General features: G+C 41.4%; 1 protein-coding gene across 1 annotated transcript in view; it reads left to right on the top strand.

Annotated features, from left to right (window-relative positions):
• The window catches only part of rfx7a (regulatory factor X7a), a 56933-nt gene that overhangs the window by 18683 nt on the left and 16663 nt on the right, over window positions 1-21587 (top strand). The window contains exons 3-5 of the mRNA XM_060911747.1: window positions 13886-13977; window positions 14237-14359; window positions 18444-18560. Coding sequence (XP_060767730.1) covers window positions 13886-13977; window positions 14237-14359; window positions 18444-18560 — 332 coding nt within the window. The remainder of the gene's footprint in view (window positions 1-13885; window positions 13978-14236; window positions 14360-18443; window positions 18561-21587) is intronic.

The following is a 21587-nucleotide window of genomic DNA, read 5'->3' as shown; positions in this document are numbered from 1 at the left end:
TTTGAAAGAGACAAGAAAACATGGATAAGAAAAAAAAGAAAAATACATCTATTTTGTCATTCTTCAGCAGAAAGAGAGTACATTCACCTGAAAAAACTGATACCCCTGATACCCAAGGTAATTAGTCATACTAGATTTACAACAACAACTACTGCAACATCAACAACTACAACAGCAACCACTACTACCACTGCCACTACCACTGGTGACTACTACTACAAACCCATTCTTGTGCTATAATTTACAAAGAGGAGATAATATAGATGTGATATATAGTGGCCTGTGGTTGAATTCCAAAATATTGCCACTGATTAAACAATATCTCAACATATTTGGTTGAAGCATTGATTTTTGTCATCTACATTGCTTCAGATGGCTTCTAATATTTAAAAAAAACAGAATTGAGAAGAAAAAAACAGCCCCTGGCCTGCCTCAGCTGTTCATTGGGCTCGCTTCGCTCACTAGGTTCGCTTCAACTGAAGGATAATCACTGGGCCCCCCATTGTAGAAATGGGCCCCTGTTTTTTCCCAGGAGGGGCCCTGTGGGCCCCTTGACCTGCAAAACAATCTGAGTCTCTGTGCATGTCTTTGGACTGTGGGGGGAAACCGGAGCACCCGGAGGAAACCCACGCAGACATGGGGAGAACATGCAAACTCCGCACAGAAAGGCCCTCGCCTAGCCTGGGAAATCCCATGCTGCTTTGCACAATCGTTCCAATCTGAAAAGACAGCATGGAAACTATGGTCTAAAGGCTCGCCTGAGTTAGGGAGCCAATCAGAGAGTGGGGAGGGGTGGAAAGACGGTGACGCGTACTACTCGACAAACGGAAGCTTGTAGTTTATTTGGGACTGTTTACGGATCACATTTAACATGGCGGCGAGCGATACGAACCAAACTTTCGATCAAGCTTTAGACACTGTTCTGAATAGTTTATAGCGAAAGTTTGTTTTAAAAAAAGAACAGCGTTTGGCGTTATAGTCTTTCTTCGTCGCTCTAACTACGTCACCGGGTACAACTGCCATGATTGGCCATGGGCTACGTATACGCCAAATGATAGACATTCGCAACGTCCAATAAACGGCCGTTGACAATCGTAAACCACACCTCCCCTACGAGAAATTCAATAGGCGGATTCCAGATCATATTTCACTTGTGATATGGTCTGGTGTTAACCAGACTAGCCCTCGCCGGCCGCTGGGTTCAAACCCAGAACCTTCTTGCTGTGAGGCGACAGCGCTAACCACTTGCACCAAAGTTGCAAATAAAATGTGTAGAAAAGGAATAAGAAGCCTGATACAGTGAAGGGGTTTATAAATAGAACATAAAATTAAAATTGTGAACTCAATTTTTTTTTTCTGCAATTCGATTCAGGAGCAGTGTTGATTGATTCTGCAGTGTCTACACAATTACATCACAGAGTACCGCTATTCCTTCTTATTCTATCCACATTCACTGGATATGAGCAATCGCGCCCTCTGATTGGCTACCTTACAAATAGGATATCAGCTCGTATACCGTGAGTAGAGAAAAACAAAATGGCGGCGCGTGTTGCTGAACCAAGCGAGGATGAAATAAAAACTCTACTCGAAAACAAAACCCCCCAAAATACCAAAAAAAGCAACAAAATATGGAATGAAAGTATTTGACAGTAAGAATGTATCGTTTTTATTTTTCAAGAATTATTATTATCGCATTTTTCACACATTGCTCCTGTCATTTTTGCCGGTTTGTTTACATTCTAAGCGGAAACGATTTTGTCGGACATTTTGTATAAAGTTTTTATTTATCAAATTTGCAAAAAATAAAATAAAAATGCTCTGTTTCTCAAAATCCAGTGAATGTGGGTAGAATAAAACAGTTATTCCACTCAATCTTGTCGTACATGGATTATAGACAACTCGGTGCTACGTGTCTTGCCGGCTATCAGCTCATGTACGACTCGATTTCGTGGAATAACTGTTAAATATATGAAATGAGTGAAGCGAGTGAGTCATGGCTCCAAACCCAAAACTCGCCAGTGATGCGTTAAACACAGGGTGTGTTCATTAAGGCTGATTGTCGCCCATAAGTGGCGACGCGTCGCTCTCGGCACAAGGACGAAACCACCAGTCATTAATATCACTGCTTTCCTTTTAACTTTGGGAGAATGCAGGCATCAAGTGCTTCTCGGACAGCTTCTCGTAAATCTTTTCCTCAAATCGCATATTTTAAGGTAAATAGAAACAACAAAACATTTCTGGAGGTAAATAAATACAAAATTATGCTCTGCATCACTACTGTGCTGTTTTAGCCAGAAACGTTATCAGAACAATCCTGGGACTGTTGTATTGTCAGGACCAATCTATGGAGCACTTGCATGTGACGTCACAGCCGATCCAGATTGTGACAGACACCATCTTGTCGGTCAAACGCCATATTTCCCCCTTCTACTTCTGCTTCTACTTCTACCTTTTCTTCTGGAAAACCCTATTATATACAATTCTACTACAACGGCTGTGGCTACAAGCTCTCCCTACCTGTGCACGTTTTTTATGTTTTTTGTGTGTATTTTTGCGTGTTGTTCATCTGTACCGGACTTCAATATCCACTACAACCGTATGGACTTACTGGACATTGGTTTCCAGCAGAAAATGACGGTTTGTAGCGATTTCCATCGCATGCACAACATTCCGGACGAGAAAAAAAAAAACATTCCAGACGAGATAGCGAGACCAGCGGGGTCTCCGTGGATTGTTATCGGAAGCAAAGCGAAGGAGGCGGCGCCGGGAGCGGAAGCAAAAGCGAGGCTGTAGAGCCGGCCTGTTGACTAAGCTCAGAAAACAGCTACTCAAACCTCCACTGCTAAGCCTCTATCTCTCCAACGCCAGATCCATGGTAAACAAAACGGACGATTTGGAATTACAGCTGGAATTACCTTATTCTATTCTATTCTATAATCGGCTGGTCAGTGCAGTACTAGTAATACTTAAGTGACTTACCCATCCAATGAGGATTATTTTCTTGTTTACAAGATGCCACATCTGAGTCGCTGACAAATCCTGAATTTCTGTAAAGATAACTGTCCAGAGATTTATAGGCACGCAGTGCTTCACCACTGAACAGCGAGGGAAAGTTGATGAGGTAATTATACACGTCTGGGTATTCCACCTCTGGCAGTTCCATATCCACTGACACGGTCGTGAAAACTCCGTCCGGTAAGCCATAAGGGTCACTAATCTGTAGATCGTTTATTTTAGACATATATCTAGTTATCTGTTCATTAGAAAAATGAGCCGTGTAGTCCGTCGGTTGAAATTGATCCATTCTGTACACGAGTGCAGCAGTATTCAGCTGTGTTGTTGCCCGACAAGATGGCGTCTGTGTACTTTCCGGTCACGTGACTGTAAGATCTCTATAGGGATGTTCACACGGCAACTTTTACTCCGGTGTAGCACCAGGGCTGCCCCGGTAGAGCGTTCACACGGTACAAAGTTATACCGGTGTAGCCCCTGAAAGCTGCTTAAACCGGTGCAAATCTAACCCTGCTCGGGAGGTGGTTTAAGAAATTTACTCCGGAGTAAATGCTAGTTTGCGGGGCAGCACCGATATAAAATGGGCCGTCTGAACGCTACAGGGGTAGACTCGCTACGCGTGAGGAGAGTTGATCACATACGGGCATTGCATAATTTGCATCCTGGTATTTTGCGCTTCCAAAATGGTGAATATCAACAACAACAGAACTGCGTGTCTTCATCCACGTTGTTTTCCCGGCGCTTGGTGATGCCATGACAACCGGGAAAAGGAAGTACTTTTTCACGCATGCGCGTATTTCATTTCCGCATTACTATCATATACCGGTAGCACGGTCGCAAAAACTGCCGTGTGAACGCAAGTGGGGCTGCACCGGTGCTAACACGCTTCTCTCTAGTAAGCAAGTTTGCGACGTGTGAACGCTCCACAAAATTTACGATATATCGCAACAAAATACATCGGTGCAGCATTGATGCAAATATGTGCTGTGTGAACACCACTAATGATCTGCACCTTTTCTACAGTACCAGTCAAAGTTTGTACACCCCTACTCTACTCATTCAAAGGTGGTGGGGTTTTTTTTAATTTTTTTTTTTTTGTATTTTCTACATTGTAGAACAAAACTGAAGACATCGAAACTATGAAATAACATCTACGGAATTATGTGGTAAACAACAAAATGTTTTTAAAAAATATGATTGATATTTTAGGCTCTTCAGCGTATCCACCGCGGAACATTTAGAAGAACATCATAAAGATATTTGCAAGTCAACATTTAATTCCATAACAAATGATGGGCAGCATAAACTTTATGGTTTATTGCCCCCCACCACGAGTCTAAATACAATATCAGACATAAGCGCAAGTCCATTATACCTAAATTCAAAACAAATCATTTGAAAAACTTTTTTTTTTTAATAATATCTTCATGCCGCGAGTCTAATTGAATTTGAAAGTTGAATTGAAATTGATCAGGAAAATTTTATTGATTTATTTTAATATATAATCAGTATTTATTTACCATTATTTATGTAATACGCAATTCAGCCTATTGGGGCTGCGATTTATTTGTTAATAAAGCATTTCTTATTTCTCCAGTGTTTACCTTGATGACGCTTTACACTCTATTAGCATTATCTTAACCAGCTTCATGAGGTCGTCACCTGGAATGCTTTTCAAATAACAGCCGTGCCTCGTCAAAAGGTAATTAGCGGACGAGTTTCTTGCCTTCTTAATGCGTTTATTAGTAGTAATCCATATGTAGTGGAAGTTCATTATGTCTAACTATTAAAGCTATTTTAAGTTCGTTTCTTAAGACAAGGATTTTTTAAGATGTTACCTTGTTGACAGTTTCGGCGAGAATCTTCCGCCTTCTTCAAAACAGTCACCAGATGTCGAGTGGTGACGTGCCTTATCAGTTGATGTTACGCTACGGAGGCGTGAACGTCCCGCCCAATTTGACAGGTAGTTCACGCCTCCTGCTGTCAGGTCGCTCCCCCAGGACTGCGCTCCAGTATGGTTCACACTACCATACGTAAAAGGAGTTACAGAACGCATCCAACGATCCATGAGGAAATACCATATCAACACCCTGGTCAAACCATACAAGAACCTCCGACAGCTGCTAGTTCACCCCAAAGACAAAATACAACTGGACAATAAATGCAACGTCATCTATGAAATCCCTTGCTGTTCATGTAATAAAGTCTATATTGGTGAAACGGGCAGATGCTTCCATACTCGAAGGAAAGAACACCAAATAGAATGTGAAAAAGAAACAACAAAAAGACTCACAAGATCCAAAAAAGAAAAAGCAAACCAAGAAAACTTAAAATCAGCCATTTCAGACCACTGCAAACGACATAATCATATAATGAATTGGGAAGAGGCCAGAGTCATTCGCGCTGAAGAAAATAGATACCAGCGTTGGATTTTAGAGGCAGTGGAGATACGCAAGCGGGCGCAGAGGACGATGAACCGGGATGAGGGAGCGTACGCGCTGTCACACACCTGGAGCGCAGTCCTGGGGGAGCGACCTGACAGCAGGAGGCGTGAACTACCTGTCAAATTGGGCGGGACGTTCACGCCTCCGTAGCGTAACATCAGCTGATAAGGCACGTCACCACTCGACATCTGGTGACTGTTTTGAAGAAGGCGGAAGATTCTCGCCGAAACTGTCAACAAGGTAACATCTTAAAAAATCCTTGTCTTAAGAAACGAACTTAAAATAGCTGTAGTAATCCATACTGCATTAGATCAAGAACTGAACAACTAAGTAAAGAGAAACGACATCCATCATTACTTCAAGACATGAAATGACTTTTTTTTTTAATTAATAAAAAAAAAAAAACTACAGAATTAGACGATGTGTCCAAACTTTGGGCTGGCACTGTAGCTCCACCCAGATGGCACTGTTTGGTTCTTTTGGTACCTTGGCAAGAAACTTAAAACCAAATACAGCACCTGTACTTAGTTATGTTTCCACTCATTTGGCAAAAGATGTAGGATGGTAGGTATTTCACGACACTGTCTAACAGAGAAGCTCTTTTTGTCAGTGTGTGTGTTTAACATCATCACGTCTTTGCTTACCATCTACAAAAATAGGCAGCATGTTCGGCTCCGAGACGTCTGCATCCAGGGGCCATTTTTATTTATTTTTTAAGCCCCACTACAGTCATATGAGGTCAGCGGTAGATAAATTTAGGCTTTCAAAGTCTATCAACCCTTAATATAGAGACAAACAGAAATGACGAGATGAAACACCACACTAATTCCAGCGACTGGAGGGAAGACTGAGGAGCTGTGGACAGGTGAGGCACATGGTGAACTGGAGCATGATGGGTGAAGGATAAATCTTGAAATTGGATCGTGAATTTAAGTTCTCCATCACCACCATGCCAAATTTCCATCATACAAGATAATTATTTTGCTGTGTGGCTTCTTGCTCACAGAATTATCCGGCTGCGCTGCGTGCTTACCGATTTCAGACTGAGGTGTTGGAGGAGTGAAGGGCTGTGGGAGGGGCGTGTAAAATGTCTGAATAAACTGACAGGAAATCCATCCAAACACAAACGAGCGCTCGGGACCAGAACGCGGATTGTAAACGGGTTTCTCCAGCCTCGTGTGAAGCAGGATGTATAAGATGTGTGCACAAGGCCAGTTATAACAGGTTTATTAAACCTGCTGTTAAATACACACATGCAAGATGGGTTCATTCAGCATGCGATCGTATGCATAAGATAAAAATGAAGACGAAGGTTTCACGTGCTGCAATATCAACGTGATTTATGTTGATATTGCAGCACATGAAAGCTTCGTCTTCATTTTTATCTTATGCATACAATTAATCAATACACGATTAATCAAGGAGTCGGTGTCGAGCGAAGTCCATAAACTACAGCTGGGACTCAAAGTGTATATGTATGCAGTATTAGAAAGTTTTTGAGTTTTAATAGCAAAGGTTTCCTCCGTTACACTCAGTGTGTGAATTTCAAAAATCTTTCATGGAGCTATCACACTGTTTTTGCACACCAATAATCTTGATTTTGTAAGGGCCCGGTCCCACAACACCGATAACTAACTATAATTATACTTCTAACTCCAACTCTGACTCTCCGTCTGCCTGAGTTTAGTTCCAGTCTGGAGCAGAAACACCACAACTATAATCCCCATTATAATATCGCTCGGTCCTGACACTCGGGGAAATAAACACATGCAGCTTAGGAATAGTCATGGAAGTTTTTTCCGAGTAGTAGCACATTATTCCGGGTCGTACTGTACAGCTCGGACTTCAGAACAACTCATGTACATACTCTGGTGGTTGATATCATATGGACAGGTCACAGATTACAGAAATATAATAAAAAAGGATACAAAATATGGAGTGGTTACGGATTTTAATACGAATGCATCACGGATGCTAATAATTTACGGATCGGTCACAGATGTTTCAGGATATTACAGATTGTTACTGATTTCATCACAGATAAAAAAAAAAAAATGGATCATGTAAGACAAGTAAGAAATCTAAAACAATTAAATGTTTGGATTGCCGAAGTTCATGATTAAAATATCTTACCTGCATTTATACGTTTAATTTTTTACGATTGATATTTCACGGAAAATAATCACATATCCATGAATAAAAGATCCGTGCTTTGTATTATATTTTTTAATTTTCCGTGAATCCGTATTCCATGACTTTATGATGCAACAAGGATGTACAAAGATATTCAGGAAAAATAACACGTGCTCAGACAACGTCACATGGAAACAATTCCCTGATTGGTCAGATGTTTTATGGGATCAGGTCCAGGCCTGGAAAAATGGCTCCAGAAGCAATCTCACCGATACGGATAAACCCAGGCCGGGGCTATAGGGATCGTTATCAGTCTGGTCTGAGCACCGACCATGAACTGCAGGGGACTGATTTTATTCATAGTTATGGTTATAGTTGGCGGCACGGTGGTGTAGTGGTTAGCGCTGTCGCCTCACAGCAAGAAGGTCCGGGTTCGAGGCCCGTGGCCGGCGAGGGCCTTTCTGTGCGGAGTTTGCATGTTCTCCCCGTGTCCGCGTGGGTTTCCTCCGGGTGCTCCGGTTTCCCCCACAGTCCAAAGACATGCAGGTTAGGTTAACTGGTGACTCTAAATTGACCGTAGGTGTGAATGTGAGTGTGAATGGTTGTCTGTGTCTATGGCTACATCCACACGACAACGGCAATGAGATGTTATTAAAAAAAATATCGCGTCCACATGGGCAACGGATCAGTAAAATATCAGGTACATATGGCAACATAACGCTTGCTGAAAACGATGCAATACACATGCCACACCTCTGTTGGTACAGTTAAACGCAGCACATGAATTAGCCATCTTTATTCTCCGCTTTGACCCATCCAATATGGTGGCGAGGATGACATATGATTCTATGCAGAAGGCGGCGTTAAATTGAATGCTACACGTTGATGGATTAATTTGTTCTTCTACGCCCTTTTTGAGGAATGTATTGTAGGACTTAAACCAACATCTGAAGAGGTGAGATCGCTCCTTTTTTTCCCTATTTTTGCTGGCGGGATTGACTCTGCCCTAAGGGCTATTCTCTCTCTCTCTCTCTCTCTCTCTCTCTCTCTCTATCTGCACCATTACACAATAAGTATTCACAGTGAAAATATTTTGTAAGCGCGTTTCATGAACCAAGTTATAGGATTTGTTGACAACTCGCATCGAGTTCGTTACACTTCTACCCGGCGTGAAGCACATGTGGTTGTGACGTCATCGTAAACAAATCCATTCTACTCATCCAGACGACTTCGCAACAGCGCCGTTGCCAGATCTTTCCACTCTGGAACCCGTTCTCAAAAGATTTCGTTTTGGGGCACCCAAAACGCTGGTGCCGTGTGGATGCCAGGCCGAAACGATAAACAATTTTATCGGATTCACCTGAATCCGTTGCCGTGTGGACAGGGCCTATGTGTCAGCCCTGTGATGACCTGGCGACTTGTCCAGGGTGTACCCCGCCTTTCTCCCGTAGTCAGCTGGGATAGGCTCCAGCTTGCCTGCGACCCTGTAGAACAGGATAAAGCGGCTAGAGATGATATGAGATGAGATGGTTATAGTTATAGGTATTGTGGGACTGGGCCTTTAGTTAGTAAATAATTTTTAATATAACCTCACAAGCTGTGTTGGTGTTGATCAGTAATAAAACTCTCGTATCTGGACAGCAATAAAGTTCCCAAAGCAGGACTGAGTTTCTGTCGGGTTGCATTTTCTCTGAACAAAATCACAGAGTAGCTTCTGTAAAACAGGAGATGCCCTCAGGTCAGTTTAATCCCGTCCGAATAAGGCTATAGTTTTGGATTTAGCCGGCTTGGATAGTTTTAGATATCGTTTTTTTCGTTGCATTTGGACAACTTTTTAAAAAAAATGATTAAAAGGAGTATGTATCTGCTTTTAATCACACCTGAACCTCGAGGTGGAGAAAGTAGGGTTTTTTGTTGTTTTTTTTGGAAGTCACATAAAATGAATTGTGTTTAATTTAATTACTGTATATTCACAAAATCAAAAGGCTTTTGGACATGATGAAATAATCTCATGTTTAAGCACGATGTGTCCATCTCCGGTCCAAGAGGAACTTTAAAACCCTAAAAATATCAGCGTTATTACCTTCTCTACATGGTCAGGTGAATGTTTTGGTTAATAGTGAAAATGTGTGCTGATTCTGTTTTATTCTTTAGACCTTCAGTAACATCAGGGCTTTATTGTAGTGAGTTGTGGAGTGTGTGTGTGTGTGTGTGTGTGTGTGTGTGTGTGTGTGTGTGTGTGTGTGAGCATCTGCTTGTGCAGTAGAGAAATGCCTTGAGAGAGACAGACGTGTGTGTGCACGCACTGCCTTTTACTCAGACAGAATGTAAATTAGCTCTGCTGCACCCCACCATCTTTCAGATTCCCTTTGAAGAGGAATAAAGTCGATGGAGAGGATGAAGATGTAGAGACGGTTTCTACATTTTAATGCCACTACAAACCTCTGAGCAAGTGTGTGTGTGTGTGAGAGAGAGAGATAAAGAAGGATAACAGTTCATTTCCTTAAGCTGAATTCTCTGCGTGTGTGTGTGTGTGTGTGTGTGTTGGGGTTTTTACTGCACCTACATCACATGCATTCTTGATATTTTGATCTCGAGCGTATAAGAAGACACCGTCACACAATAAAGGTGTCCATAATTCATACTAAACCTTCTGAAGGAACTGAAGGAATGCCCATCAATGGAAAAAAAAATCCGCTTTAATTAAAAACCAAACCACAATCTTCCACAGTTTCTTCAGGATCCTTCACGCTCTTCTTTTTGTGCATGTGGACATCGTCTTCAGTTCACACCACAGGTTCTCAGGAGGCTTTAAATCCAGACCCGGAGATGCTTATTGCTGATTTTGTAGCCCTGTGTTTGACCGGTCCTGTATTTTGGGGTCATTATTCAAAGCCAAGTCTTAGGGCTGGAATACACTCGACGCTCGGAACGCATCAAGGCTGCCACGCCTTCCCAGTGCTCTTTTGGCACGTCCTCTGAGCACATCGTCAGAAATTAATGCGACGCATGTGCGAGTTGCAGTACCAGCAAAAATCAGGGTGGCAGTGTGTTCATGTTTTGGTACGTGACCTCAGCGTTGTTTTTATTAGTCTGAAGTTATCAACATGGCTGAACGCTTTGAGGAAAAGCTGATAGAGCAGGTTAGTTTATATATATTTTAGGTTTATTTTACTGGAGTAAACATGAGTGCGGTTGTAGAAAATAAAGTAGGGCAGTTTAGACCAACTTATGAAAGAAAATGGCCTCAGTGAGGCTGGAGCTCATAGCGGCCACTGTTGAGGTGTGCGAGTCTGAAATCCGATCACTCCTATAGGAGGAGTAGCGATTTTTGTGAAATTGCCCGTGACCCCTGTGCAGCCGCAGCCATGGCAGGTGGCGCCACCTGGTGAACAACTCTTGTTGGAACATGTCTTTAGAGTCTTCTGGAGGAGTTTCAGTGAAAACGTCCCAGCAGTTTACGAAGAATGGCGTTTAATGTGATTAATCACCCCAAAATTTCAGACGCCCCAGAAATTGTAAATATGACGGACGGCGCCACCGTCTTGACAACTTTTATGCACACCCACCTGGGGAACATTGTATGTGAGTTTGATCGAAATCCGATCAATCCTGTAGGAGCAGTAGCAATTTTTGTAAATTGTGGCTGGACGACGACGACAGACGGACGATGCGTGATCTTTAAGCTCATCAGGCCTGGCCTGCGGCCGGATGAGCTAAAAGAAAAGGCAACAAAAAAAATGATTAAACTCTTTGAGGTTATCCTCGACATGAAAGACTTTAATTATTGCTCAGTAATGGATAATATATTTACATATTTCTCAATAAAATACAATTATTTCGCATAGAGACATTCTTTTTTTATTTTGTGTGGATCATAATTTTATTTTTGCCTTAATTATAATTTTTAACTCAATTGTCCATGAGGCCGAAGAGCTGTTGCCATGGCGTCACATCCGTCGTCTACAATTCAGTTAAATCGTATCTCCTCCGTCAGTTCTCCACGGATTTCCATTCCGATTGTTTTGTTTGAAAGAACTCGTCACGCTGCACAAAACTTGGTCATTGTTTTGTCAAATTTATTTGCTAACGAGTTACTAATTAGGCCAGATTAACAAATTTTCCAGGCCTCTCACTAGAATTGTATCTCCTCTCTGATTTCAGTTCTGATTGATGTTTTGGGTCGAGCTTCCCTCGAGGAACAAAACTTTGTTTGTGGATTTTCTTGTTGTAAACAATTTGTTTACAATTTTGTTTATTTTCAGTTAAATCGTATCTCCTCCGTCAGTTCTCAGTGGATTTCACTTCTGATCGTTTTGTTTGAAAGAACTCGACGTCCTGTATAGCACTTGGTCGTTGTATTGTCAATTTTTTGCGAACAAATTAGTAATCAGGTCAACTTAACATATTTTCTTCTGACTAGAGTTGTATCTCCTCTCTCATTTATCATGCGAGTTCAGTTCTGATCGATGTTTTGGGCCGATCTTCCGTCGGGGAACAAATGCCGCTTTTCCACTACAAACGCGGCTGAGTTGGGCTGAGTCGGGCTGAGCGGGGCTGTTGAAGTTGCATTTCAACTACAACCGCGCTGAACCGTGCTGGCTGGAAGTGGGTGGACACATTGGGTGGAGTTAGCGAAAGTGGGTGGACGTCACGTGATGTCGTTAAGCAGCGCAAACAGTGACATCAGTGATCTTTTAAGCGGTAGTCTCACGACCTGAATAGTAAACAATAAACATGGAGTCGTTAGTGTTGCTGGTCTTGGTGCTGTGGCTTGTTGTCACCGACAACGCCAACAGATACTGGCAAGAGCGTATAGATGAGGCGAGGCGCATAAGGCTTCAGAAATTCTTGTAATTCGTAATTCTTCTTCTTCCGGGTTTACGGTGTTTACAGATCCCAGCGTGCTCGCGGGGCGTGTGTGGGCATGTGAGGACACTCCTCCTCACCAATCAGTGCACAGGGGAGTGTCTGCTCACGCCCCCAGCCTCACTCGGCTCGCTTTGGCTCGCTTCAGCCCCACTCCAAAACGGTGCGAGTTTTAGGGGCTAAGCAGGGCTGAAGCGAGCCGAGTCGTGCTGTTCTTTGGTAGTCGAAACGCGAGCCGTGTCGGGCTGAAGCGAGCTGAAAAAGGGTAGTGGAAAAGGGCCAAAAATGTAGTCCTTTGTTGATGTTCCTGTTGTAAATAGTTTGTGGTGGAGGCTGGTCCTCTCTCTCTCTCACAGTGTCACATTTCTGTTCTGTTTGGCGTTTTGGTCATCAGGGTTGTTTTGATGGCAGATCAGATGAGTGACTACATTCTTGACGTTCTGGTTTTAATTTTGTCTGGATTATTTCTCCAAATACATTTTGGACTTTTGTTTATTCACCGTTTTTGTGTTCTCCCCCCCCCCCCCCCGGTCACATGTACTATTGTCCCGTAGCCCTTGTTTGTGCTTTAAATATGATATAAAATGACGTTTAGAAACAGGAGCATTTTCACTGACTGTTAAACGAACGAATGAAAAAGTGCTAAAAGCAGGAGTTAATGTCTCTCAAGTAATTAGTTTTCTTTTGTTACAGACATGTAAAAGTTTTTTCCTTTACCTGACATGTTTCGACGGTGTAACTTCCGTCTTCATCAGAGGGTCACCCGGATGTTGGTGTGTGACGTGCTTTTGTAATCAGCTGATGTTACGTAAACAAAAGCACGTCACACACCAACATCCGGGTGACCCTCTGATGAAGACGGAAGTTACACCGTCGAAACATGTCAGGTAAAGGAAAAAACTTTTACATGTCTGTAACAAAAGAAAACTAATGACTTGATTTAACCCATTGACGCCTGAAACGCCTGCAAAAAAACGTCTGCAAATGCCTAAGCCAGTTTTTAGAAAAGGTCCCCATCTGCCTGAGGGTTTTCTGAAATAAAAATAATTAATTGAAAACGCCTATGAAAAATTCAATATCTCAGCCTCTGAAGCACATAAAGACATGAAATAAGTTGCATTTAAAAGATAAAATTCTCTGCTTTTATTGGATCATGCTCATTCAGCATTAACACTAACACATTTGTTAACACATAGATGAGTCTTGAAAATAATGACAAATCAACAATGCTGCGTTATGCAGCAACCGGCATTTGGGGCAGTGTTGCGTTATGCAACAACCGGCGCTAGGGGCAATGTTGCGTGACGCAGCATCCGGCGTCAATGGGTTAATAAGAAGACATAATGAACGTGACACATCTATTAATGTCTCTCAGCCTTAATATCCTTGTTCTCTTTTCCTTCTCTTCATTTCCTGTCCTTTTACAGCAAGATGTGGAGAGGTTTACAGACATTGAGAAACTTTACCTCTACCTCCGGCTGCCCTCGGGCCCCAGCAGCAGCAGCAGCAGCGACAAAATGTGAGTGTTTGTTTTTAAAATTCTCACATTTTCACATTGTGACTGTTAAAAATACTTCACTCTGTGATTTTCAGCAGCACAGTTGTTCTTGCACCTTTATGAAAGGCACGTGGGGCAGCGCAAACTGTCTGGAACTCATTTCATTTAAAATATGTTCACCTGTAATACACGCTGCAGGTGTGTGGTGTGCGACATGATGTCTGTTAGTTAGAACGAAGCAAAAACAAGTACAACAGGGATTGTGTCGTATCTCCAGCAGTGAGCAGAGCTGCGTGTCTTCGAGCCGTATGCAGCAGATGCATGCGTTCAGCTGGATTCGGAATCACCTGGAGGAGCACACGGACACCTCGCTGCCCAAACAGGAAGTCTTCGACGAGTACAAGTGAGTTTACGAGTCAGAGTTCTCACAGTGGTATTTAAAGACATTTCTTGAGTACGCAACATCAGGATGTGTGGGTTTGCAACAAACTGCCAGCAAAAACAGTAAAAAAAAAAAAAAAATTAGTATTTAGTGACAATGTTAAAATGCTAAAAAAAAAAAGGTATAAATTAACAAATGAACCTCTAAAATAGTTTAAATATTTGTTACAGATTAATAACGAAGCTATAATTTAAAACAGAACCATGAAAAGAATTGAGGTAGTGAAAAATTAATCAGTGAACAATAAATTAACACTGAACTTCAAAAAAGTTAATTAATTTAAGTTTTACTAAAATAATTAACACTGAACCTTACAAAATCTTTAAAACAAATTAAAAGCTATAAATTAATAACTTGATCATAAATTAACACTGAATTATAAAACCTTTAAAAATAGTCTTAAATTGATATTCAGTGAATGCAGAACATTTAAAAAATTATAACTTAAAGCAAAATTAAACACTGAACCTTTTGGAAAAAAATTCTAAATTTGGTAGAAGCTAACATCAGCATTTTGAAAAATGTTTAAAATTTACTTATAAATGAGTCATATGAATAATGAATGAACCCTGTACCTTTAAAAAAAATCTTGAAAAATTATTTATAAATTAGTCTTAAAAATTGACATAATTAGTTGGAGGATCTCATCTCATTATCTCTAGCCACTTTATCCTGTTCTACAGGGTCGCAGGCAAGCTGGAGCCTATCCCAGCTGACTACGGGCGAAAGGCGGGGTTCACCCTGGACAAGTCGCCAGGTCATCACAGGGCTGACACATAGACACAGACAACCATTCACACTCACATTCACACCTACGCTCAATTTAGAGTCACCAGTTAACCTAACCTGCATGTCTTTGGACTGTGGGGGAAACCGGAGCACCCGGAGGAAACCCACGCGGACACGGGGAGAACATGCAAACTCCGCACAGAAAGGCCCTCGCCGGCCACGGGGCTCGAACCCAGGACCTTCTTGCTGTGAGACGACAGCGCTAACCACTACACCACCGTGCCGCCCTAGTTGGAGGATAAATGAAACATAAAATCTGAACTGTAAAAATGTTCAAAAGTTAGATTATTCATAATAAACACTGAAATGTAATTAATTATAAATGATTAATTACAATCTTAAATAAAAGCTTTAATTTATATAATTAATAATGAATTAAGACTTAGAGGAGAAGTATCAGTAAAAATGTTAAAGCTAGACGGCCTTTTGATTTCATAAAATCAGTGAAATTTAGTTCCCTCACAATGAAATGTGGTCATTGTGATATGTTTATTTCTGTAATATCTCACAAAATATCAGGCCATTCTGTGGCTGGGAAGTTACAGTGGTGCTTGAAAGTTTGTGAACCCTTTAGATTTTTCTACATTTCTGCATAAATATGACCTAAAACATCATCAGATTTTCACACAAATCCTAAAAGTAGATAAAGAGAACCCAGTTAAACAAATGAGACAAAAATATTATACTCTGTCATTTATTTATTGAGGAAAATTATCCAATATTACATATCTGTGAGTGGCAAAAGTATGTGAACCTCTAGGATTAGCAGTTAATTTGAAGGTGAAATTAGAGTCAGGTGTTTTCAATCAATGGGATGACAATCAGGTGTGAGTGGGCACCCTGTTTTATTTAAAGAACAGGGATCTATCAAAGTCTGATCTTCACAACACATGTTTGTGGAAGTGTATCATGGCACGAACAAAGGAGATTTCTGAGGACCTCAGAAAAAGCGTTGTTGATGCTTATCAGGCTGGAAAAGGTTACAAAACCATCTCTAAAGAGTTTGGACTCCACCAATCCACAGTCAGACAGATTGTGAACAAATGGAGGAAATTCAAGACCATTGTTACCCTCCCCAGGAGTGGTCAACCAACAAAGATCACTCTAAGAGCAAGGCGTGTAATAGTTGGCGAGGTCACAAAGGACCCCAGGGTAACTTCTAAGCAACTGAAGGCCTCTCTCACATTGGCTAATGTTAATGTTCATGAGTCCACCATCAGGAGAACACTGAACAACAATGGTGTGCATGGCAGGGTTGCAAGGAGAAAGCCACTGCTCTCCAAAAAGAACATTGCTGCTCGTCTGCAGTTTGCAAAAGATCACGTGGACAAACCAGAAGGCTATTGGAAAAATGTTTTGTGGACGGATGAGACCAAAATAGAACTTTTTGGTTTAAATGAGAAGCGTTATGTTTGGAGAAAGGAAAACACTGCATTCCAGCATAAGAACCTTATCCCATCTGTGAAACGTGGTGGTGGTAGTATCATGGTTTGGGCCTGGTTTGCTGCATCTGGGCCAGGACGGCTTGCCATCATTGATGGAACAATGAATTCTGAATTATACCAGCAAATTCTAGAGGAAAATGTCAGGACATCTGTCCATGAACTGAATCTCAAGAGAAGGTGGGTCATGCAGCAAGACAACGACCCTAAGCACACAAGTTGTTCTACCAAAGAATGGTTAAAGAAGAATAAAGTTAATGTTTTGGAATTGCCAAGTCAAACTCCTGACCTTAATCCAACGGAAATGTTGTGGAAGGACCTGAAGTGAGCAGTTCATGTGAGGAAACCCACCAACATCCCAGAGTTGAAGCTGTTCTGTATGGAGGAACGGGCTAAAATTCCTCCAAGCCGGTGTGCAGGACCGATCAACAGTTACCGCAAACGTTTAGTTGCAGTTATTGCTGCACAAGGGGGTCACACCAGATACTGAAAGCAAAGGTTCACATACTTTTGCCACTCACAGATATGTAATATTGGATCATTTTCCTCAATAAATAAATGACCAAGTATAATATTTTTGTCTCATTTGTTTAACTGGGTTCTCTTTATCTACTTTTAGGACTTGTGTGAAAATCTGATGATGTTTTAGATCATATTTATGCAGAAATATAGAAAATTCTAAAGGGTTCACAAACTTTCAAGCACCACTGTATTTATTTAATTTGATGAGATTAAAGTAAATAACGTGCATGAAATCGCTCACTTCGCGCAGTCAAGCAGACAGAGGAAGTCCGTGTGTGTGTGCATGCGCAGGTTTCCCTTTGAGCGTGCACTGACAGTTCCATCATTCTGTCGCTAAACGAACAGCTGATCACACCGAGTGCTCGCTGAGCGCCCATATTTATTAGTTTGGTCCTGCGTTTCCTTTCCTTCGTATAAAACATCTTTTCTTCTCGCTTTCTTTCCGTTACTGTAGTCGCTCTTTCACGTTTCATTCGCACACTCACGTCCTCCATTTTTCTCTCCTGTTTCAAATCTGTATCCCACAATGCCTTGCGTGAACGGGGAAAGGCCACCACGTGATGCATGACGTAGTATCTTGAATTGGGTCATGGTGAAGCAGGAAAAAATAGCTGAGAATTTCAGGCCATGTGGAGATAAATTAATTAATTGTTCTATTAAAAAAAATTAATAAAATTGGAAGTCTGTGATTCGAATTCAGTAGCTTTTGGTCACTAAACAAAAATAATTGAGTGTCAAGAAAATTATTTTTGTGACCTACACTTGAAAAATCTGAAAGGCCGTCTAGCTTTAACCTTTTACAATTTTAAAAATTCTTAACATTTTAGAAAACTGAAATAATCAAATCAGTTGCTTTCTAGGTTTGTAATGTTTATCTAAAATAATTAAAGAATAATAGATTCATAACAAAGGATATTATGATACGTAAGATCTCAAAAATGTACTATTTTTATTATGTATTATTTATTGCAATTTTGGTATGTCCATTAAAGTTTTGGAAAGAGAAAATATGCAAAAAACCACCACCACCACACACACACACACACACGTGTATATAATGTTCCAATACGTTCTGCCTTTGTTTATTCATACAAACAAGTTTAATGACTCAGGGTTTCAAACATGTGCATTGTTTTTTCTTTAATCTTTATACATTTGGGAGATTTGGACAAGAATTATTATTTTTTTTTCTTTTGTGGGTTTCATTTTGATCAAGATTAAGAAGTTTATATCTTCACTTTATATTTCTGTATATGAACTCTAAACTCAGTGTCTTGCTCTGTATTTTTCAGGAGCTACTGTGACAACTTGGGCTATCACGCTCTCAGTGCTGCTGACTTTGGAAAGATCATGAAGAACGTTTTTCCCAACATGAAGGCGCGCCGGCTCGGCATGAGGGGCAAATCGAAATATCCTTCTCTGAACCTGTTTGTTACGACCCTTTTGAAGTGTCAGACATCTGTTGTTGTAGTTCATGCACCTCCTAAATATAGATCAGGAAAATGGAATAAAGCGTCGACGTGCTGCTGTCTGACAGAGGAACCGAGTAGCAGCAGGAATCTGCCTGACCTTCAGGAAGCGCTCTCCATTTCAGCTCCTCTTTCACACACGGCAGTCGTGGGGATTTCACACATTATTTATACATTATTCCTAGAAACATTACAGGCTCGGGATTATCATGATGCATTTTTGAATCGTTAAAACAGCAGTGAGCAGATTTGTGGGAGTTAAAGCCAGGATGAAAAGTACATACGTGAATACAATCTATTTATATTTCCTTGGTGGTGCTGCTCCAAAAGAACGCTCGTTTGTTGATGATGGTTGTCACAGTAACGGAAATCTAATACACATAGCAATCCCCAGTTAAGAAATCAAACCCATCTTCATACCAGCACAGGATATTTTGACCTTGCCTTCCTGCAAAGAGCTCACATACTTCCATTTTTTCGTTGCATGATTTTCTATTTCTCAGCACCGCGCACATACAGTACAGTATGACACATGATGAAATTGTTGATGTGAAGCAAAAAATTAAAAAGAGAGGCAGGGTTCACTCTGGGCAGGTCGCCGATCCATCACAGGGTTAACATGGAGATGAGCAGCTATTCACATTCACACTCATTCACACGTTTGGGCAATTTAGAGGAGATAGTTGATCGAATCCACATGTTTCTGGGCTGTTGGAGGAACTGGAGCACCCACAGGAAATCCACACAGGCACGAGGAGAACATGCAAACTCCACACAGAAAAAGCCCAGACATTCGAATCCAGAGCCTTCTTGCTGTGAAGCGACAGTGATGACCACTGCACCATGGTGTTGGTCTTTACATCTTCCAAAGACTTCTGTAGACTGCTTACTGAACATGAAATTTGACCTGTGAATTCCCAAGCATTGGTTTTGTCATCCAGTAGGTTTAAAAAAAAAAAAAGGCCCACCAGTCTTTCTCAGCTCATCTGACCGTTAAGGCCGATTGCCATGGCGTCGTGTCCGTCATCCACAATTCAGTTAAATCGTATCTCCTCCGTCAGTTCTCCATGGATTTCCGTTCCGGTTGTTTTGTTTGAAAGAACTCATCACTCTACACAAAACTTAGTCATTGTTTTGTCAAATTTTTTGCTCACGAGTTACTAATTAGGCCAAATTTACGAATTTTCCAGGCCCCTCACTAGAATTGTATCTCTTCTCTGATTTCTCATCCGATTCCAGTTCTGATGGACGTTTTGGGTCGATCTTCCCTCGAGAACAAAACTTGATCATTTGTTGATTTTTCTGTTACAAATTTTGTTTTCAGTTAAATCGCGTCTCCTCTCTCAGTTCTCAAGGGATTTCAGTTCTGATTGTTTCGTTTGAAAGAACTAGTCCGTCTGTACAAAACCTGGTCATTGTATCATCGAATTTTTGCTAACGAACTGCTAATTAGGTCAACTTAACAAATTTCGGGACTTCTCATTAGAATTGTATCTCTTCTCGCAGTTCTCATCCGATTCCAGTTCTGATGGATGTTTTGGGTCGAGCTTCCCTTGAGGAACAAAACTTGGTCGTTTGTTCTTTGATTTTCTTGTTGTAAACAACTTTTGTTTAATTTTCAGTTAAATCGTGTCTCCTCCCTCGGTTCTGAATGGATTTCAGTTCTGATTATTTCGTTTGAAAGAACTAGTCCTTCTGCACAACACTTGGTCATTGTATTGTCAATTTTTTTGCTAACAAACTGCTAATTAACCTGAATGAGTTTTCAAACTGGGCGGCACGGTGGTGTAGTGGTTAGCGCTGTCGCCTCACAGCAAGAAGGTCCGGGTTCGAGCCCCGTGGCCGGCGAGGGCCTTTCTGTGCGGAGTTTGCATGTTCTCCCCGTGTCCGCGTGGGTTTCCTCCGGGTGCTCCGGTTTCCCCCACAGTCCAAAGACATGCAGGTTAGGTTAACTGGTGACTCTAAATTGAGCGTAGGTGTGAATGTGAGTGTGAATGGTTGTCTGTGTCTATGTGTCAGCCCTGTGATGACCTGGCGACTTGTCCAGGGTGTACCCCGCCTTTCACCCGTAGTCAGCTGGGATAGGCTCCAGCTTGCCTGCGACCCTGTAGAACAGGATAAAGTGGCTAGAGATAATGAGATGAGATGAGTTTTCAAACTTTTCCCTAGAATTGTATCTCCTCTCTCATTTCTCATCTGATTCCAGTTCTGATCAATATTTTGGGTAAATCTTCCCATGAGGAACAAAACTTGGTTGTTTGATGCTTTTCTGTTGTCGTGGAGGTTGGTCCTCTCTCACACCCTGTGTCCGAAATCGCTCCCTACTCACTATATAGGGCACTATATAGCCGGGACGCCATTTTGTAGTGCTGTCCGAAACCTTAGTGAGGATTATTTATACCCTATATAGTGCACTCAAAGTATCCTACAATGCATCATGAAAAGTAGTGTACAACCGATGGTCACTAACCAAGCAATATATCCCATCATGCATTGTGGTCACGCTGAAAGAAATCAAATTAAAATTAAAGAAGAAAGTATTCAGCCTTGATTTAAAAGAACTGAAAGCTGCAGGTACTTTGTATTGATTAATGTGGGAAATACGCTCAGTATAATATGGATTTATCACAACGCATGCATGTGTTTATTATTTTGAAACCCGCCAGCCGATAAGCTCACTGTATAGTCCTCTATATAGTAATTCCCTATATAGGGAGTAGGGAGTAGTGAATGAGTGAGTGATTTCGGACACAGGGTCATTGTCGCATTTCAGTTCTGTTTGGTGTTTTGGTCGTCATGGTTGTTTCGATTGAATGATGGCAGGCTAGACGAGCTACTACGTCCTTGACGTTCTGGTTAAAAGTTATTAGCTGCTTAAATCCTTCACATTCAAATAGAGCAGGTCAGTGGAGATGTAAACTTTTGAGCTTGCTCACGAAGACGCCGTTTCAGTAAACTTGAGGCTGT

The sequence above is a fragment of the Neoarius graeffei genome, chromosome 27 (assembly GCF_027579695.1).
Source record: "Neoarius graeffei isolate fNeoGra1 chromosome 27, fNeoGra1.pri, whole genome shotgun sequence".
Taxonomy (NCBI): Eukaryota; Metazoa; Chordata; class Actinopteri; order Siluriformes; family Ariidae; genus Neoarius; species Neoarius graeffei.
The sequence above is the reverse complement of the archived record's forward strand: the minus strand, read 5'-3'. Positions and strand labels throughout refer to the sequence as shown.